We start from the raw sequence: 18,435 nt of genomic DNA on the forward strand, positions 1-18,435 counted from the left end.
TACAGTACCATGACATTGTTGAATACTCGTTTCTGATTGGCTTGAAGGCATTCTAGAGCGTGCATTATTTAAGTGATAATGCCCTTGAAGCCAGTGTTTGGAAGATATATTGGCAGGGATCAAGGGCCGGCAAACCGTGCCAATATATCCTCCAAACACTGGCTTCGAGGGCATTATCACTTTTATACAAGGGGTCACCAACATATTCAAATCATTATTATTGACATATTTTCATTAAAAACGTTATTTTGATTAATTTATTCATACTATTTCATCCTTCCACAAGATATAGTCCCGACACAAATCTATGATTACCTAAGCCGGCTGATCGTTCGTTCTATCGGTTCGGTTGCCAGAGACGCTACCCAGTCGTTCAGTCTTTTTGTTCTGTATCTATGGATGCGACCCAGTCGTTCGTTCTAAATGTTCCATTGCCATACTGGCTGGCAACATTCTTATCTCTTGCTTGCTAGCTAGCCAACTACGGCTAACTTACAGGCACGTCAAGAAGTGCAACCAGAGTAAAAGCAAAGTAGCTGCACTTGCATTTGTTTAAGATGTTTTCTAGTGACATTTATTTCGAACATCCATAACAATTTCGCCTGGCATAGAAAATGTGCTCACTCGTCAGGACACTGTTGTTCAGAGGATCTAGCCAACAACACAGCTAACACAATCAATTCAAACTGAAGCTGGAAAGACTGCAAACTAGCTGCTCTTCGTTTCGTTTGACCTTTTTCAATTGGCATTTCTTTGAATATATCCATAAAATGATGCCAGCTGATTCATGATTTCAACTGGCTGAGAAACGCTGCCTGCCTGTCTGTCTCAACCCGACACCTTCATTACTATATGACAACTTGAGATCGAATTTGAATATTGAAACAATGTTGCAAATGTCGGCGAGACAGACAGCAAGGTTTTTACAAATCTACGCTGTTGAAAACTAAATGTTAGTCTAAAAGAAATGTGAGATAATGTCTTAATGCTTTTTATAGTGGAGATCAAGTTTCTAAATTGCTTGGCTGGGCTGATGAGACAGTGGATTGCGCAGTTAGATGGAACAGAGTAAATAGGCATTTTAACGTCATAGATTCCCACGGGGGGCCAGTATGAAAAATGTATGCACTCACTAACTGTAAGTCGCTCTGGATAAGAGCGTCTGCTAAATGACTAAAATGTAAATGTAAAATATTTAGCCGGTGGTAACTTGTGGAATAGACATCGGCTGGCATGCTGTTTTAACCAATCCGCTAGCGCGTTGTGGGACACACCTTCCCTGTCATTCATTACATTCAAGAGAACACATAGCCCCTTGTTGATTATCCCTTACATAATTAATGGCTAAGGTACCTTTTGCTTGTTTTTGCTGTTCTCCAAATAGCATTTTAGAGTTTTTAAATAGTGTAGAAATGCAAAGAATGAGCTTCAACTTCCAGAAAATTATTTGCAGTAAAAGAGCTTCAACTTCCCAAAAATCCCCTGTTCCGCCATGGCAGGGATGGACCATGTTATAGATGCTTTCATTGTCAATTATTACAGTGTGATTAGTAATAATGCATATATAAATAGCTAATGTATATATACTTCTATAAATACAGTTATTGATATTGTTTCACTGACCCTGTAAAGAAATCTAGCCTAATTGGCTATATCCAGATCATTCTAATATTCTCAAACTCAAACCCTCTATATCAACCTGAGGCAGTGTCTATGATACAGGCAACAGACATGAGGTCATCATTATACCTCCATGGGATTGGCTCACTTGGAGGGAATAGACAGTCTTTTAGTAAGGTTTAAAATAGAGCCAAGGTGATTCGCTAGTGAATCAATCTGATACACCTTAGCATTTCTACTGGGTTCAAGTCATATAATTGGCATCATGACTTCTTTCTCAGCAGACCAACATTTGTGCTTATGAAAGTACTTGGGCAGCTTTCATAATGATATTACAACAGTGACTCAAGAATACTCAGGTCACAGGTGCACCTAAGCTAAAACAGGAAGCAGAATCGGACTGGCCATAGGGCAGTTTGGGAAACTGCCAGATGGGCTGGTCCAACTTTAGCCCAGTGGGCCGGTCTAGAAAATTGTTTTATGCAGAATGACCATTATTTGGCTAGTAATGGGGGCTTAAGGAAAAAAGGTTCTCACCTGTGACCCAAAGAAACTGTAACAGTTATCTAATTAATGGGTTATTTTAATGCAGGGATTAAGGGATTAAGTGTGTTATGCCTTTTTCACTACACACTATCAACATATGCAGTAGTCCAATAACCCCAGTTCCTAAAGGCAGATGAGATGACACACAAAATATAAATAGAGGCAAAGCAGAGTAAATAGAGGAGGAAGAAGAGGAGGTGGAGGAGGAGGAGACAGGAAGTGAGAACATTCCAGCCCGAGAGGGAAGAAGTAGATGAGTCAGGAGAAAAGGTGTGGCCAATCCAGGCCCCCTAATCCCAAATTATCTAGTTTAGCCCCCGTCTCCGCCTCGCGCTCTCAGATTAGACGTGTGGGCCAGAATCAAAATAAAGGCACCGTACGTCTCTCTGTCTCTCTGCAGACAGCTCCTCAACCAAGAACAAACTCTCAACATACACAGAACAAACGTTCCTGTCAAAAACATATTATTTGGGGTGAGGAATTGTGTTGTGGACAGCTCACCGACCGTACACATGGCTCTACTGAAGTCAGGCTGGCTCTGGAGACAGAGTGAGTACTGTAGCTTCAATGTCTCTCGAATAATGTCATGTTGTACTCTAACCTAGTGTCTACATGTTTTGGTCTCAGATACAGCCTTAGCCATTACAGGTACTATCTTTACCAATTGTAGACCTCAACAGCTAAACAAAGCATAAGATGTTGTGTGGGGCGCTAATACAAGAGTGATATCAGCACTATATAGAACACTTTGACAGACAGGTTAAGTGGGTGTGAGAGGTCTGTAGCAATCTTTGCTCCCGTCCGCAGTCCGTGCCACTTCCTCCAAAAACTGTTCTCCCATGTTCTTAAGACTGATACCACTGAAAACAAAATGGAGGACTCTATTGATGCCATCAAGATCGATTGATTTGGATTTTAAAATAAGATCAGAATCGTTCTAGAAGGTGAATGTTACGACTGTTATGAAATTCCAATCCTCACTCTGCTTGTGCAGCCTGGCCATAATCTAATAAGCGTTAGTTAATATTTTAGCAAATCAGTGACTCACACAGACAGGCCACAAGCCAACCACTGCAGATTCACCCACCGGAGAAAAACAACAACAGATTAAGAGCTTCAACCATATAAATAAAAAACACTCAAAATGGCTGTAGGTCTACCATTACAGAAACATTGAATAAAATGGGGATGTGCTGAATTGAGACAGAATCATGTCTGGCTGAGGGTGCATTTCAGTTAATGTGGATAAATGAAACAGCTAGAGCATTTCAGTTTGTGGATAAAGGATTTCAGTTCATGTTGATAAACTAAATAAAAGGATACAAAGTGGTCAAAGTCGACCTGACCGATAGGAAACTAGACATCATAAACTAACCCCAACTATATTCTACTTCACACTCCATCTCCCCCCCCCCCCCCCCCCCCCCCGCTCTTCCTTACTTACTTCCGTCAGCCTCTATCCTAAAACGCTGGAAGCTGAATTGGTGTGACCTGTGGATCGATGGAAGCCTGGCCTTCTACAAGACGGAGCGCAGGCGAGAATTTGAGCACCGCGTGGGTCTCAAGACCAGCTGTGTGAGCGTCAAGTCTGGCCTGGAGTGTGCAGGTGAGGAGGGAGTGTATAGAAAGATGGGGGTGTTCAACAGACAATGGATGCGTCCGAAATGGCAACCTATTCCCTAGGCTTATAGTGGACTAGTTTTGACCAGAGCTCCTTGAGACATGCTGTATTCTTTATTACAGAAAGAACGTGGACTGAGGAGTCCAAATATCTGTACTGACCTACAAAAGATTTGTGCCTTTGCTGTGGACCCAAATAAAGCATTGAAATGTACGGTGTCCATATAAGACTGACAACACCAGTTGAGACTGACGAAAGTCCTGATCAGACTGAGGCTGTCCTAATATGGACACCCTAATAATGTGTGTGTAAGTGTGTATGTGTGTGTAACCCTAGCTGTCTCTGTTGTTGTGCAGGTCTCTCTCCCCCAGAGAACCACCCCAGGGAAAACCTGGTGGAGGTGCAGCTTAGAGACGGCACCACAGTGATCCTGTGTGCCAACAGTGAGGACGAGGCACTGTGAGTCTCTTTCCCTCACACACACACACACACATACACACACTCTCTCTCTCCCTCTCTTTTACAGTACACACTCTTTCTCTCTCACTCTCTCTCTAATTCTCCCTTCCTCTCTTTCTCATTTTCTCATTCTCTTTTTGCAGAGCATGGAAATTGACAATTCTAGAGGTGAGACGAAACCCTGTAAGTAACCCAGTAAATTTCTACAACATGCACCACTGAGTACTGTATCAATAAATCCCATATCCATATACCCATATATCATACAGTATATAATCAATGCTTATTGGGAATCTCAGAGGACATTCTAGTTTTATCCCTAGCCTTATCTTATCTTCTTATCCTTTCCAGTTTGCGTATGACCCGTATGACGACTCCTACCCATCCGTCCCAATGGACGGCCACAACACCATCTACTTGGCTCCTGGATCAGGTGAAGACAACACACCCGAGCTCTGGGTCATATTCATTAGTGCACACCTTAGCAAAACTTTTTGCAATGAAAAACAAACATTAGCGTTTTTTTGTTATCACAAGTTCAGGTAGTCCCTCCCTGTTTCAGTCCGTTTTCTTCCGTTTGGTGCCTAGTGAAAACGACTGATGTCAGCAAGTAAACATTGTGAATCTAGCAATCCTTTCCAAGACAGTTGTTGAGAAATCTATCCTGGTTAAATCAAATAAAACACACTCGTATATTCACCTATGCTCCTGTATACAGTAGTACACCATATATTCAGCATCCTGTCTCAACCTCCATCTCTCTCAGGTACCCACCACATACTGATCCAGAGAGACCCATACGATGGCATAGGAGAGCAGGTGGCACTGGGGCTACTGGCAGGAATGGCGGCAGGCGCTGCTATGCGCTCCTTCCTCTGGATGCCCTTCTTGTTCTGCTGATATAGAAGGCCTCTGAACTGGACCGGGCTGCTTGCTTGGGCAGCCTCCCCTAGTGCGCTAGCTCCATGAGCAGGGAGGCACGGCTGGGAAATGCACAGGCTCATATATGTAGGAGTGCTGCTGTAGGCCTCACTCCTAAAAGTCTTATTTTTTTGTCATACTTGAGTAAAAGTAAAGATACCTTAATAGAAAATGACTCAAGTAAAATTGAAAGTCACCCAGTAAAATACTACTTGAGTAAAAGTCTAAAAGTATTTGGTTTAAAATATTCTTAAGTATCAAAAGTAAAAGTATAAATTATTTCAAATTCCTTATATTAAGCAAACCAGACAGCACAATTTTCTTGTTTTTTTAAAAATGTATTGATAGCCAGGGGCACACTCCAACACTCCAACATCATTTACAGAGGAAGCGTGTGTTTATAGACTCCGCCAGATCAGAGGCTTTTGAGCATCAGGGAAAATGTATGTAGTAAAAAGTACATTATTTGTTTAGGAATGCAGTGAAGTAAAAGTAAAAGTTGACCAAAATATAAATAGTACAGTACATATACTCCAAAACACTACTTAAGTAGTACTTTAAAGTATTTTTACTTAAGTACTTTACACCACTGCTGTTGCAGAATATGGGCGCACGTGTGTGTGTTTGTGTGTGTGTGTGTATATCATCATTTGTTGTAAATGTGTCCTTAATGACATAGGCTAAGTTCACACAGCATATTTACAATGAATGTATATGAAACGTATGCGGTATGCATATTCAGCTGCCTGAGGTTTATGGCACCCCACAGAACCCTTGACTGCAATTATTTTTAACTTGAAACATCGAGGTGCAAAAGCTGATCACATTTATTAACCTTAGATCCTGTACTTAATCTCAGTTACGATTTTCCATTCACTATGTTTGAGTGCAATGCTGTTGTTATTGTCAAATTTAATAAAATAGTTTCAAAACCATGGCTATGAGAATTCATATAAGATGACAGAATACTTACTTGCTTAATCATCGTAATTCCTATGTGGAACATAAGGCTTCCACAAGACAGCATCACTGTTGCCTATATTCCGCCTGTATGGTGATGGTGTAGCTCAGTTGGTAGAGCATGGTGTTTGCAACGCCAGGGTTGTGGGTTCGATTCCCATGGGGGGCCAGTATGAAAAATGTATGCACTCACTAACTGTAAGTCGCTCTGGGTAAGAGTGTCTGCTAAATGACTAAAATGTAAAATGGTGTTCCATGACCGAACACAGTCCATCTCCTTGTGTCACGGATCCCCCGGTATTGCTGCTTATTCCGTTCACCAGCTCCGGAGGTCTACGTCACCGGTCTTCTAGACGTCACTGACCTGGATCATTACCACCAACCCCGGACTGTCTTGTCTCATTACGCACACCTGGTTCCTATTTTCCCTGATTAGTATGTGCCCTCTCTTCCCCATTGTCCTTGTCGATTATTGTCTCATGTCTGTTGGTCTCGTGAGTACCGTGTGTTGTGCTCTTGTTATTACGGGTCTCGTCCAGTGGATTGTTTAGAGGTTTACACCTTGCTCTTTTGTTTGGTTTACAGTCCTGTGTTATACAGTGCCTTGCGAAACTATTCACCCCCCTTGGCATTTTTTCCTATTTTGTTGCCTTATAACCTGGAATTAAAATAGATTTTTTTGGGGGTTGTATCATTTGATTTACACAACATGCCTACCACTTTGAAGATGCAAAATATTTTTTATTGTGAAACAAACAAGAAATAAGACAAAAAAACACCTTTTGCAGCAATTATAGCTGCAAGTCTCTTGAGGTATGTCTCTATAAGCTTGGCACATCTAGCCACTGGAATTTTTGCCCATTCTTCAAGGCAAAACTGCTCCAGCTCCTTTAAGTTGGATGGGTTCCGCTGGTGTACAGCAATCTTTAAGTCATACCACAGATTCTCAATTGGATTGAGGTCTGGGCTTTGACTAGGCCATTCCAAGACATTTAAATGTTTCCCCTTAAACCACTCGAGTGTTGCTTTAGCAGTATGCTTAGGGTCATTGTCCTGCTGGAAGGTGAACCTCCTTTCCAGTCTCAAATCTCTGAAGACTGAAACAGGTTTCCCTCAAGAATTTCCCTGTATTTAGCGCCATCCATCATTCCTTCAATTCTGACCAGTTTCCCAGTCCCTGCCGATGAAAAACATCCCCACAGCATGATGCTGCCACCACCATGCTTCACTGTGGGGATGGTATTCTCGGGGCGATGAGAGGTGTTGTGTTTGCACCAGACATAGCATTTTCCTTGATGGCCAAAAAGCTCAATTTTAGTTTCATCTGACCAGAGTACCTTCTTCCATATGTTTGGAGAGTCTCCCACATGCCTTTTGGCGAACACCAAACATGTTTGCTTATTTTTTTCTTTAAGCAATGGCTTTTTTCTGGCCACTCTTCCGTAAAGCCCAGCTCTGTGGAGTGTACGACTTAAAGTGGTCCTGGACAGATACTCTCATCTCTGCTGTGGAGCTTTGCAGCTCCTTCAGGGTTATCTTTGGTCTCTTTGTTGCCTCTCTGATTAATGCCCTCCTTGCCTGGTCCGTGAGTTTCGGTGGGCGAACCTCTCTTGGCAGGTTTGTTGTGGTGCCATATTCTTTCAATTTTTTTATAATGGATTTAATGGTGCTCCGTGGGATGTTCAAAGTTTCTGATATTTTTTTATAACCCAACCCTGATCTGTACTTCTCCACAACTTTGTCCCTGACTTGTTTGGAGAGATCCTTGGTCTTCATGGTGCCGCTTGCTTGGTGGTGCCCCTTGCTTAGTTGTGGGGCCTTTCAAAACAGGTGTATATATACTGAGATCATGTGAAAGATCATGTGACACTTAGATTGCACACAGGTGGACTTTATTTAACTAATTATGTGACTTCTGAAGGTAATTGGTTGCACCAGATCTTATTTATGGGCTTTATAGCAAAGGGGGTGAATACATACAGTTGAAGTCGGAAGTTTACATACACTTAGGTTGGAGTCATTAAAACTCGTTTTTCAACCACTCCACACATTTCTTGTTAACAAACTATAGTTTTGGCAAGTCGGTTAGGACATCTACTTTGTGCATGACACAAGTAATTTTTCCAACAATTGTTTACAGACAGATTATTTCACTTATAATTCACTGTATCACAATTCCAGTGGGTCAGAAGTTTACATACACTAAGTTGACTGTGCCTTTAAACAGCTTGGAAAATTCCAGAAAATGATGTTATGGCTTTAGAAGCTTCTGATAGGCTAATTGACATCACTTGAGTCAATTGGAGGTGTACCTGTGGATGTATTTCAAGGCCTACCTTCAAACTCAGTGCCTCTTTGCTTGACATCATGGGAAAATCAAAAGAAATCAGCCAAGACCTCAGAAAAAAAATTGTAGACCTCCACAAGTCTGGTTCATCCTTGGGAGCAATTTCCAAATGCCTGAAGGTACCACGTTCATCTGTACAAACAATAGTACGTAAGTATAAACACCATGGGACCACGCAGCCGTCATACCGCTAGAAAGGAGACGCATTCTGTCTCCTAGAGATGAACGTACTTTGGTGCGAAAAGTGCAAATCAATCCCAGAACAACAGCAAAGGACCTTGTGAAGATGCTGGAGGAAAAAGGTACAAAAGTATCTATATCCACAGTAAAACGAGTCCTATAACGACATAACCTGAAAGACCGCTCAGCAAGGAAGAAGCCACTGCTCCAAAACCACCATAAAAAAGCCAGACTACGGTTTGCAACTGCACATGGGGACAAAGATCGTACTTTTTAGATAAATGTCCTCTGGTCTGATGAAACAAAAATATAACTGTTTGGCCATAATGACCATCGTTATGTTTGGAGGAAAAAGGGTGGGCTTGCAAGCCGAAGAACACCATCCCAAGGGGAACGGCACCTCCTTACCTTCAGGCTCTGATCAGACCCTACACCCAAATGAGGGCACTACGTTCATCCACCTCTGGCCTGCTAGCCCCCCTACCTCTACGGAAGCACAGTTCCCGCTCAGCCCAGTCAAAGCTATTCGCTGCTCTGGCACCCCAATGGTGGAACAAGCTCCCCAACGACGCCAGGACAGCGGAGTCACTGACCACCTTCCGGAGACACTTGAAACCCTACCTCTTTAAGGAATACCTGGAATAGTATAAAAGTAATCCTTCTACCCCCCCTCCCCTCCATAAAAAAAATAAGTGGTTGTCCCACTGGCTATCATAAGTATTGGGTGATTTTGGAGTCAATTTTATTGTAAATAAGAAAATATGTTTCCGAACACTTCTACATTAATGTGGATGCTACCATGATTACAGATAATCATGAATGAATCATGACTAATGATGAGTGAGAAAGCTACAGATGCACAAAGATCATGCTCCCATCATTGCGTGCTAAGAATATGGGGCCAAATACGAAACTTTTGACTAAATGTAATATACTATAAGGTAATTTCTCCAAATACTTACAGTATGACACCTTCAAATGGGGACTAGATACATAAAATGCTTTCATTTCTACGGTAAAACAGATACAAAAGAAAATACCCTCAAATAAAAGGTTACATTTTGTACTGTAGCCATTGTATCTCAAATCAAAAATGCTGGAGTATAGGGCCGAATTAAAAGGTTTAGCTTCACTGTCCAAATAAATACATAGGGGAGTAAATGTATCATTTATTAGACATCAGTAGTAGCCTACACACTTCTCACTCAATCTACCTTGATGTAGTTTTTCTCCAAAACAATATTCCCATGATGATGGTGAACTTCAGAGAAGCAGTCGCAAACAACACCACTAGAGGGAGACAGAGGACATGAAACTAACATATCCTAAAGGTTGCTCCTAGCAGAACTCGGCAAGGCGAAGCGAACGTCTGTGCCTTGCATATTCCCCTAAAAGACCTTCACTTGAAATATTATAAAAAATCTGCAATATTACTGTTTGTCCCTCTTGAGAAGCTGTAGCAACAACATAGCCAGTATACACTTCCTCAAAATAGTCTGAATTAATCTATGATAACTCAAGAAATCTGTCAAGTTTAAGCCTGTCGCATGATTCCCCGTTGAAACAGTTCACACATATATTATGAAGACATTTTGTAAAGTTTTTGTTCAAAAAATAAATGAAATTCACTTGATAAATACTGCACCAAACATCTCTTAGATGTAAAATTGCGCGACTAAGACTTCCTCAGCAATATCCTCTACATTAATGATAGATTTCTTGATGTATCTTAGATTAATTTGACTATGTTGTTGCTACGGGTCTGAAGAGGGACAAACAGTAATATTTCCGGGTTTTTTTTAAGGGAGTATGCAAGGCACAGACGTTTGCTTTGCCTAGCCGAGTACTGCTAGGAGCAAACCAAACCTAGCACGTGGGCACCTTTAGCCTACATTCAGGCATGAAATGGATGGGAAATTACTGGGAACTGATTTCCCAAAAGTTACTAACTTTTCTAAACTGAATTCAATAGCCTATTAAACTCTGCTTGTTCATGTGTTTTTTAGCATCGATTCATAAACCAAGAGTCTGACCCTTCCACACCATGCCTTCTCACCATAAAAAAATAAACAATCCTACAAAATCAAGTGTTGTTTTTTGTTGTTTGAAATTAAATGTCAGTGTTACAACTTCTTAATAACCCTGTAATTCAGTGAACTGATTCATCACACACACTCACAATGGGAAGGCTGTTGTAAAGCAGGCCTACAGTAAGCCAGATGAACATTATAATAAATTACTTAATCTCTAAATTATAAAATGATAACATTATTATAAAACATTTTTTTTTATGAAGCTGTCAAATCAACCATGATTAAACAAAACCCGTGATTTTGCACCTTAAATTATCCTTGATTTTCGCTTTGATGGTCAATGACACCAGTCTGTACCTCTCTCTTTTTTCTTAACCCTTTCCCAGATTGTGTAGTTGTTTTGAAGATCTTCTATTTTCTTAAGAAATTGTTAGCAAACTTTTACACACAAACTGCCATATTGCATAATATAGGCCTACCTACATGTTTTAGCCTCTACAAATAAATGTAGGCTGTTGCAGAGAAAAAGTAGACTGCCACTTTGGCAAAGCAAATGCTGTTGGAAAAGCAGACAGATAAAACTGTGGTTACTACCTTATTCCTTCTTTCACAATTAATTGATTAAGCACTTTAGGTTATTTCTTATTATATTACTTCACATCGATAGAAAATTCACTAGAAAGCAATGAAAATGTTACTTTCAGGGAAAGATTCAATCATCAGAAACGGTGTTTACAAAATTGAAAGCAGTTGCATTATGGGAGAAGAATGATTGACACGGCAGCCATTTCCTACTGGACGCCGTGTTCCCACCATTGTGTGAGAGATAGTAAATACTGAAACTGCTAGACAACCATAACATTTATTTCCTTGAGAAAAACATTTATATTCACGCCAGGTAAGTGGCATATTTTTTTGTCTAAAGCACTTAAGCACATTTTTATATAAGTTTTAGATTGGTTAAACTTCGTTTTATTCCAAAATAGCCTTTCATTCCGTCGGTGTAGAAATGGAAAAGCGACTGCCGCGATGCCAGAGAAAAAGGCTTTCTACTTCCACTGGCGGAACCACATATAAAATCCCGATCCAATTTCATGTGTATTTTTACTTCGCTTGTACGGTGTAAACAAACATTCACCTACAACTCAAAGCAACTTTTTGGATAGCTACAGTTGTCTACTTGGATGTTTTAATGCTCGTAGTCCTGATTTTTGTTTTGTTTTTAGAAGATTTTTTAAAGTTTATGTCCCGCTCTTTGCCACTATATTGGTAGACTTATTCGATTGCTTCTCCATCTGCAGCCATAATCATGCGGTTAGAGGCGGCACTATGGTCTGTGGACCCATCCCTACGCTCTAAGCAGTGTATCTTGATTGGTCGACAGCGAGGAAATGGCCCACTGGATTGGATGTTTTTCGATAGGCTATCTGCATACTAGTTTGATTGGTTGGGCAGTATCCGAGTGTTCACGGGTAGGATACTGGCCCATAGAAATAGATTTATATGACTGGCCCACTGTTGCTGTAGCATTGCAGATGCTCAGCAAAATAGAAAGTTATCATAACAGAGTAGTACTCCAGATGCAATCATCGCAGTCATAATTTCTCCATAATACCAACACACTAGTTAGTCTGATTAATCAGGCTGTAATACACAATTAATTGGTATATACAACCTGAGACGTGTGTGCAAAATCGTGTAAATGTTCCTTACAAGACAGAATGTTTAATGAAATTACATTTAAAATTACTCTACCGGTTGCCTGTGCGGTTTGGCCTTTTGCTGCTTGAAATTTGAGACAAAATATCCACAGGAAAGTATTGTTTACCTGACTTTTTAAGAGAGCTGGTAGGTACAGTGTATTCGGAAAGTATTCAGACCCCTTGACCTTTTCCACATTTTGTTACCTTACCGCCTTCTGAAATTGATTAAATAAAAACAATTCCTCATCAATCTACACACAATACCCCATAATGAAAAAGCTAAAAAAAAAAAGGTTAATTCGAAATGTATTAGAAATAAAAAAACATACCTTATTTACATAAGTAATCAGACCCTTTGCTATGAGACTCGAAATTGAGCTCAGGTCCATCCTGTTTCTATTGATCATTCTTGAGATGTTTCTACAACTTGATTGGAGTCCACCTGTGGTAGATTCAATTGATTGGACATTATTTGGAAAGGCACACATCTGTCTATATAAAATTCAAGCCATGAGATTGAAGGAATTGTCTGTAGAGCTCCGAGACAGGATTGTGTCGAGGCACAGATCTGGGGAAGGGTACCAAAAAATGTCTGCAGCATTGAAGGTCCCCAAGAACACAGTGGCCTCCATCATTCTTAAATGGAAGAAGTTTGGAACCACCAAGACTCTTCCTAGACCTGGCCGCCCGGACAAACTGAGCAATCGGTGGAGAAGGGCCTTGGTCAGGGAGGTAACCAAGAACCCGATGGTCACTCTGACAGAACTCCAGAGTTCCTCTGTGGAGATGGGAGAACCTTCCAGAAGGACAACCATCTCTGCAGCACTCCACTAATCAGTCCTTTATGGTAGAGTGGCCAGACAGAAGCCACTCCTCAGTAACAGGCACATGACAGCCCGCTTGGAGTTTGCCAAAAGGCACCTAAAGGACTTTCAGACCATGAGAACAAGATTCGGTCAAGCATGGTGGTGGCAGCATCATAATGTGGGGATGTTTTTGCAGCGGCAGGGACTGCGAGACTATTCAGGATTGAGGGAAAGATGAACGGAACAAAATACAGAGAGATCCTTGATGAAAACCTGCTCCAGAGCGCTCAGGACCTCAGACTGGGGCGAAGGTTCACCTTCCAACAGGACAACGGCCCTAAGCACACAGCAAAGACAACGCAGTAGTGGCTTCGGGACAAGTCTCTGAATGTCATTGAGTGGCCCAGCCATAGCCTGGACTTGAACCCGATCGAACATCTCTGGAAAGACCTGAAAATAGCTGTGCAGTGACGCTCCCCATCCAACCTGACAGAGCTTGAGAGGATCTACAGAGAAGAATTGGAGAAACTCCCCAAATACAGGTGTGCCAAGCTTGTCGCATCATACCCAAGAAGACTCGAGGCTGTAATCGCTGCCAAAGGTGCTTCAACAAAGTACTGAGTAAAGAGTCTGAATACTTATGTAAATGTTTTATTTCCAGGGTTTTTTAAATATACATTTGCGAAAAATTCTAAATCTGTTTTTGCTTTGTCATTATGGGGTATTGTCTGTAGATTGATGAGGGGGGAAAAAACAATTTAATCCATTTTAGAATAAGGCTGTAACATAACAAAAGAGTCAAGGGGTCTGAAAACTTTCCGAATGCACTGTGTATGGTTCTGTTTGGCACCTAGGTAAAGTTAGTTTTATATTGGATATGTTTTATTATTTTTCTTCACCAATAGCTATTGAACCAAGCATGACATGACCAAGAAAATGGTATATGGATGGAGAACAATATATTTTTTTTAAAGATTGAATATCCAATATGAAACTAATTTTACCTAGGTGCTGAACTGAACCATATACCTACCAGCTCTCTAAAAAGTTAGGTAAACAATACTTTCCTGTGGATATTTTGTCAAAAATTTTGAGCAGCAGAAGGACAAACCGCACAGACAACTGGTACAGTAAGTTTAAATGTAATCTTATTCAACATTCTGGCTTGTAAGGAACATTTACAAGATTTTCCACACAAATGTCTCAAGCTGTATATTCCAATTAATTGTGTATTACAGCCTGATTAATCAGACTACACACTAGTATACATTTAACACTTGGAAAAATTACATTTAAATATATTTGCAACTCACAGAATGTATCAAACAGAGCATTGTTGACACATATTCAACATTTTTCCCATGTGTTTTTTCCTGTCTTTCAGATATAACTAACTCGTCATGGCTCGTACCAAGCAGACCGCCCGTAAATCCACTGGAGGAAAGGCTCCACGTAAGCAGCTGGCCACCAAGGCTGCCCGCAAGAGTGCCCCGTCCACTGGTGGGGTCAAGAAGCCCCATCGTTACAGGTAAAGCATCGGTTCACCCCTGGAAAGAATTGTTTGTGTTCACCATAGAAAGTACACTGGTCCTCTGTAGCTCAGCTGGTAGAGCACGGCGCTTGTAACGCCAAGGTAGTGGGTTCGATCCCCGGGACCACCCATACACAAAAAAACAAAACATGTATGCACGCATGACTGTAAGTCGCTTTGGATAAAAGCGTCTGCTAAATGGCATATTATATTATATTATATTATATTATTATTATATTATATTATATACACACGTCAAGGTCGGCGAGCGATACAGCCCTATTATGACATGTAGAGCTTGTGTGAAACCACAGAGGCGGTACCAATCCATATTGTTGTGGAAATGACTTGACAGTCCAATAAGTCCCTTTGTGTGTCCGAAATGGCACCCTATTCCCTATATAGTGCACTACTTTTAACCAGGACCCATAGAAAATAGGGTGCCATTTCGGACGCAGACACTATGTTTTCAATTAGCAGTTCAACAAGCCTTATAATTAAGCCGTGACTGCTGGTAAACGGTCGTTACCACTCAGTCTTTACCATGGCCAGACACGACCAGGGCAGTAGCATTCAGCATGGGAAAATGAACAGTGAAGTACTATAGTAAAATAGAAAAGAATATATACTTTTTCCCCCTAGTCATACTGACAGTGTGTTGGTTCCAGGCCCGGCACCGTGGCCCTGCGTGAGATCCGTCGGTACCAGAAGTCAACTGAGCTGCTTATCCGCAAGCTGCCCTTCCAGCGCCTTGTGAGGGAGATTGCTCAAGACTTCAAGACTGACCTGCGCTTCCAGAGTGCCGCCATCGGAGCCCTTCAGGTCAGTGGCTGTGTGTGTGTGTGATGCTCTGTCCCCCCTAACCCAGATCCTGTCCAAATTGGCCTACTACACACACGGTGACATAACAACATGCACAAATGCTCAAATTCCTTTTTTTGTGCTGACCAACTGTTCTCTATGCATTTGTGTGTGTGTGAATTTTTCTGTCTGTCTGCAGGAGGCCAGCGAGGCATACCTGGTGGGTCTGTTTGAGGACACCAACCTTTGCGCCATCCATGCCAAGCGTGTCACCATCATGCCCAAAGACATCCAGCTGGCACGTCGCATCCGCGGAGAGCGCGCTTAAATGCCGCCCTTCTTTCTTTTCTCTCTTTAATGTTTCACCTCTATTCTCTTTTTTTCTTTATCTCTAACTGTCCTTGCCTTCACTCCCTCGTTCCCCCCACCCTTCCATGTCACTCCTCAGCCCCCTCTCCCTGTTTTCTTCTTGGTAGACTTTAGAGTAACCGTGATTATGATGAGATAGAAACGTGTTGTAAAGTCTCCACTCTCATAGTTTTTGTCTTCAGCAGATGTTTTAGGGTACCTTTTTCGTGCATGTAGTAGGTGTCGCTGATCAGACAAATACACACACACACACACACATACACATGCTTGTGTGTGTGTGAACCATGTGTCCTCAGCTCTCCTACAACAAAACTCCACTGATTGACCAGGGGAGATATCAGGTGAGTGTGTGTTTTGTGACAGGCGTCGGGTTTCTGCAACACACACACAGGTGTGCAGACCAGAGGGTCGTCGCCCCGGGGCTAGTCTGCTTAAGGGGAGTGGCAACTTCCACAGCAGGGTGCTACTAAAACTAACCCCAGGGCCTCTGCCCTGTCTGACCACCACCCCTCTCACCCACTTCCTGCTCCATCCTCTACACCTGACCTGGGGTCCCCTCCCCATGCACCCTCCTGCCCACCACAGCCAGACCCCAAACCCTTCCCCGCCTACTCCCCTGATCCCTATCCAGCCCTCCCCTTCCCACTCTCCTGCCCCTCTAAGTCTATGGTGGGGGGTGTATGTGGAGCGCTGTTGGTGTGTTGGAGTGAGAGCTCTGATCAGCCAAGCAAATTCTATTCAAAGGCAAACAAGTATCTCTTCTTGGTTACTTAAAAATATGTTATTATTACTATCATTGTGGATATGGTGTCTATTTTTTTTAAAATAATTCATACATATCTTTTCTTTTTACCACTGCCAGAGATGTCAAAATATGAATAAGAAAAAACGAAGTGATTGACGTTTTAAGACATGGCAAACTTGTTTTTACAGAATTATCTTTAAACCAATCAGGAAGAGCTCGGTTTCATAAGAGAGCTCCTGTTCCAATGGCAGCCACACAGGGCTGATATATACCGGCCCCCTTCCTATTTAGTTTTTCTCGCTATCAATTTGTCATTATCCACGATGCTACTCTCAATCGCTTTACCCGATCTCAGTCTCTTAAGATCGGCATTAGAGTTGTCACACCATTATAAATTGACTTTGTAGTAGCAAGAGTTACTCTGCATGTTTGGGTTCTTTTCTGTCTCGCTCACTTCACTAGATCTGACCATAGAATCTGTCCTTTTCCTCGCAATTTGTGATACACAATATAACCTCATGTTTGTTTTCTTATATATATTTTTCTTATTCCTCAAGATTTTCAGATGTTTAAATAAGCTGATGTTTGTATTTTCCAAATTTCTCATATTATGGTGGTAATAAATAGATATACAAAATGGGTGTCTTTGTCAGTTTCCTTTTCTACAAATGTTTCGCTCTTTACTTGTTGCGTGTGTAGTCTGTAAGAGATGTATGATTTTGATTGATGAAATATTCCGGAGAATTCCATTGATTTGAAAGAATATGACTTATAAATGCAACTAGATTACCCTATCGCAGGGATGGGCACTTTTGATGGGGTGGGGTCCACAAAAAATCAACTCATCATGAGGGATCGCGGTTGCTTGCGTGTCTGTATGCTCGCGTGTCTGTATACCCACATGTGCATCATGTAATTCTACAAATTTTGCCATGGGGAGGAAAGGAAATAGCTGTTTTAGAGCTAATTTCCTGTGGTTCTACACATTTTGCCATAAGGTGGAGAGAAAGGTTTGCAGTTTTTAATATATCTGAGTGAGACTGACTAACAAAATCAATGGGGCCCCCCGGCCGATAATTCGACCATGATTACTCAATTTAGATAGCTGGCCGCTAGACTAATTTACCAATCTAAAAAATGTTAGCTGACATGGGCTAATTGAGTGACTATCAGTGACTGACATAAGAGAAACTGCTGATGCACAACCACATTTTGAAATTGCACCTTTATTTTATTATTCTAACTTGCAACAGTAAGTTGAGACCCCGACTGAGTGCCTTCAAAAGGGGTGCGGGCCGCCAGTTGCCCATCCCTGCCCTGTTGTAACCAAAAAACTAAGGAGCTAGAACTCAAATGTTTGTTTTTGCAGGCAAACAAATGACATACAGCTTGAAATCATGTTTTTAAAAGTAATGTTGCTCTCATGGAATGTCACTCATAAAGCACTATAGAAACCAATTGCTATTTGCATGTGAAAATGCATTGGAATCCTTTGCTCCTTGCTTACACTTTTGTTAGTGGCCCACTCCAAGAGAAATTGTCGAAAATGTGCTATATAACAGTGAAAGCCAGCGATTCCCAAGTTGTAAATGTATTAATTTTTTGTTAAATCATCAGAGATCTGTGTGCGTAGGTAGACAGGCTTGTTTTCTTTCCTAGTTCCTGTTACAATGCCTGACCAGAGGGGGGAGAAGTTGAACAGCAATAGATTCGCCACAGTTTGTACAGCACTACAGTTTCACAAACTAGTAGGGTCATATTCATTAGGGCATATAGTTGCCAAAAGTTTCCAA

General features: G+C 41.5%; 2 protein-coding genes across 2 annotated transcripts; both read left to right on the forward strand.

Moving 5' to 3' along the window:
- Nucleotides 1-2,678: 2,678 nt before the first annotated feature.
- On the forward strand, nucleotides 2,679-5,146 carry LOC311136139 (pleckstrin homology domain-containing family B member 1-like; the record flags this gene model as incomplete). The annotated part of the gene is made up of 6 exons (XM_084170226.1): nucleotides 2,679-2,715; nucleotides 3,620-3,772; nucleotides 4,144-4,246; nucleotides 4,390-4,429; nucleotides 4,598-4,679; nucleotides 5,013-5,146. 6 exons carry the CDS (start codon nucleotides 2,679-2,681, stop codon nucleotides 5,144-5,146), a joined length of 549 nt encoding a protein of 182 aa, XP_084026352.1.
- A 6,303-nt stretch (nucleotides 5,147-11,449) lies between these two features.
- LOC311136457 (histone H3.3A) lies at nucleotides 11,450-17,283 on the forward strand. The gene is made up of 4 exons (XM_084170591.1): nucleotides 11,450-11,585; nucleotides 14,581-14,724; nucleotides 15,396-15,549; nucleotides 15,728-17,283. The coding sequence occupies exons 2-4, from the start codon at nucleotides 14,597-14,599 to the stop codon at nucleotides 15,854-15,856; spliced, it is 411 nt and encodes a 136-aa protein (XP_084026717.1). The 5' UTR covers nucleotides 11,450-11,585; nucleotides 14,581-14,596; the 3' UTR covers nucleotides 15,857-17,283.
- Nucleotides 17,284-18,435: the final 1,152 nt, after the last annotated feature.

Source organism: Coregonus lavaretus (assembly GCF_964263955.1).
Source record: "Coregonus lavaretus genome assembly, chromosome: 10".
NCBI classification, from domain to species: domain Eukaryota; kingdom Metazoa; phylum Chordata; class Actinopteri; order Salmoniformes; family Salmonidae; genus Coregonus; species Coregonus lavaretus.

Bases quoted from the DNA above. Each gene is read 5' to 3' on its own strand.
- LOC311136457 (XM_084170591.1), top strand. From the start codon at position 14,597: ATGGCTCGTACCAAGCAGACCGCCCGTAAATCCACTGGAGGAAAGGCT. The intron at 14,725-15,395 runs GTAAAGCATCGG...TGTTGGTTCCAG, and splicing joins AAGAAGCCCCATCGTTACAG to GCCCGGCACCGTGGCCCTGC. The intron at 15,550-15,727 runs GTCAGTGGCTGT...GTCTGTCTGCAG, and splicing joins CCGCCATCGGAGCCCTTCAG to GAGGCCAGCGAGGCATACCT.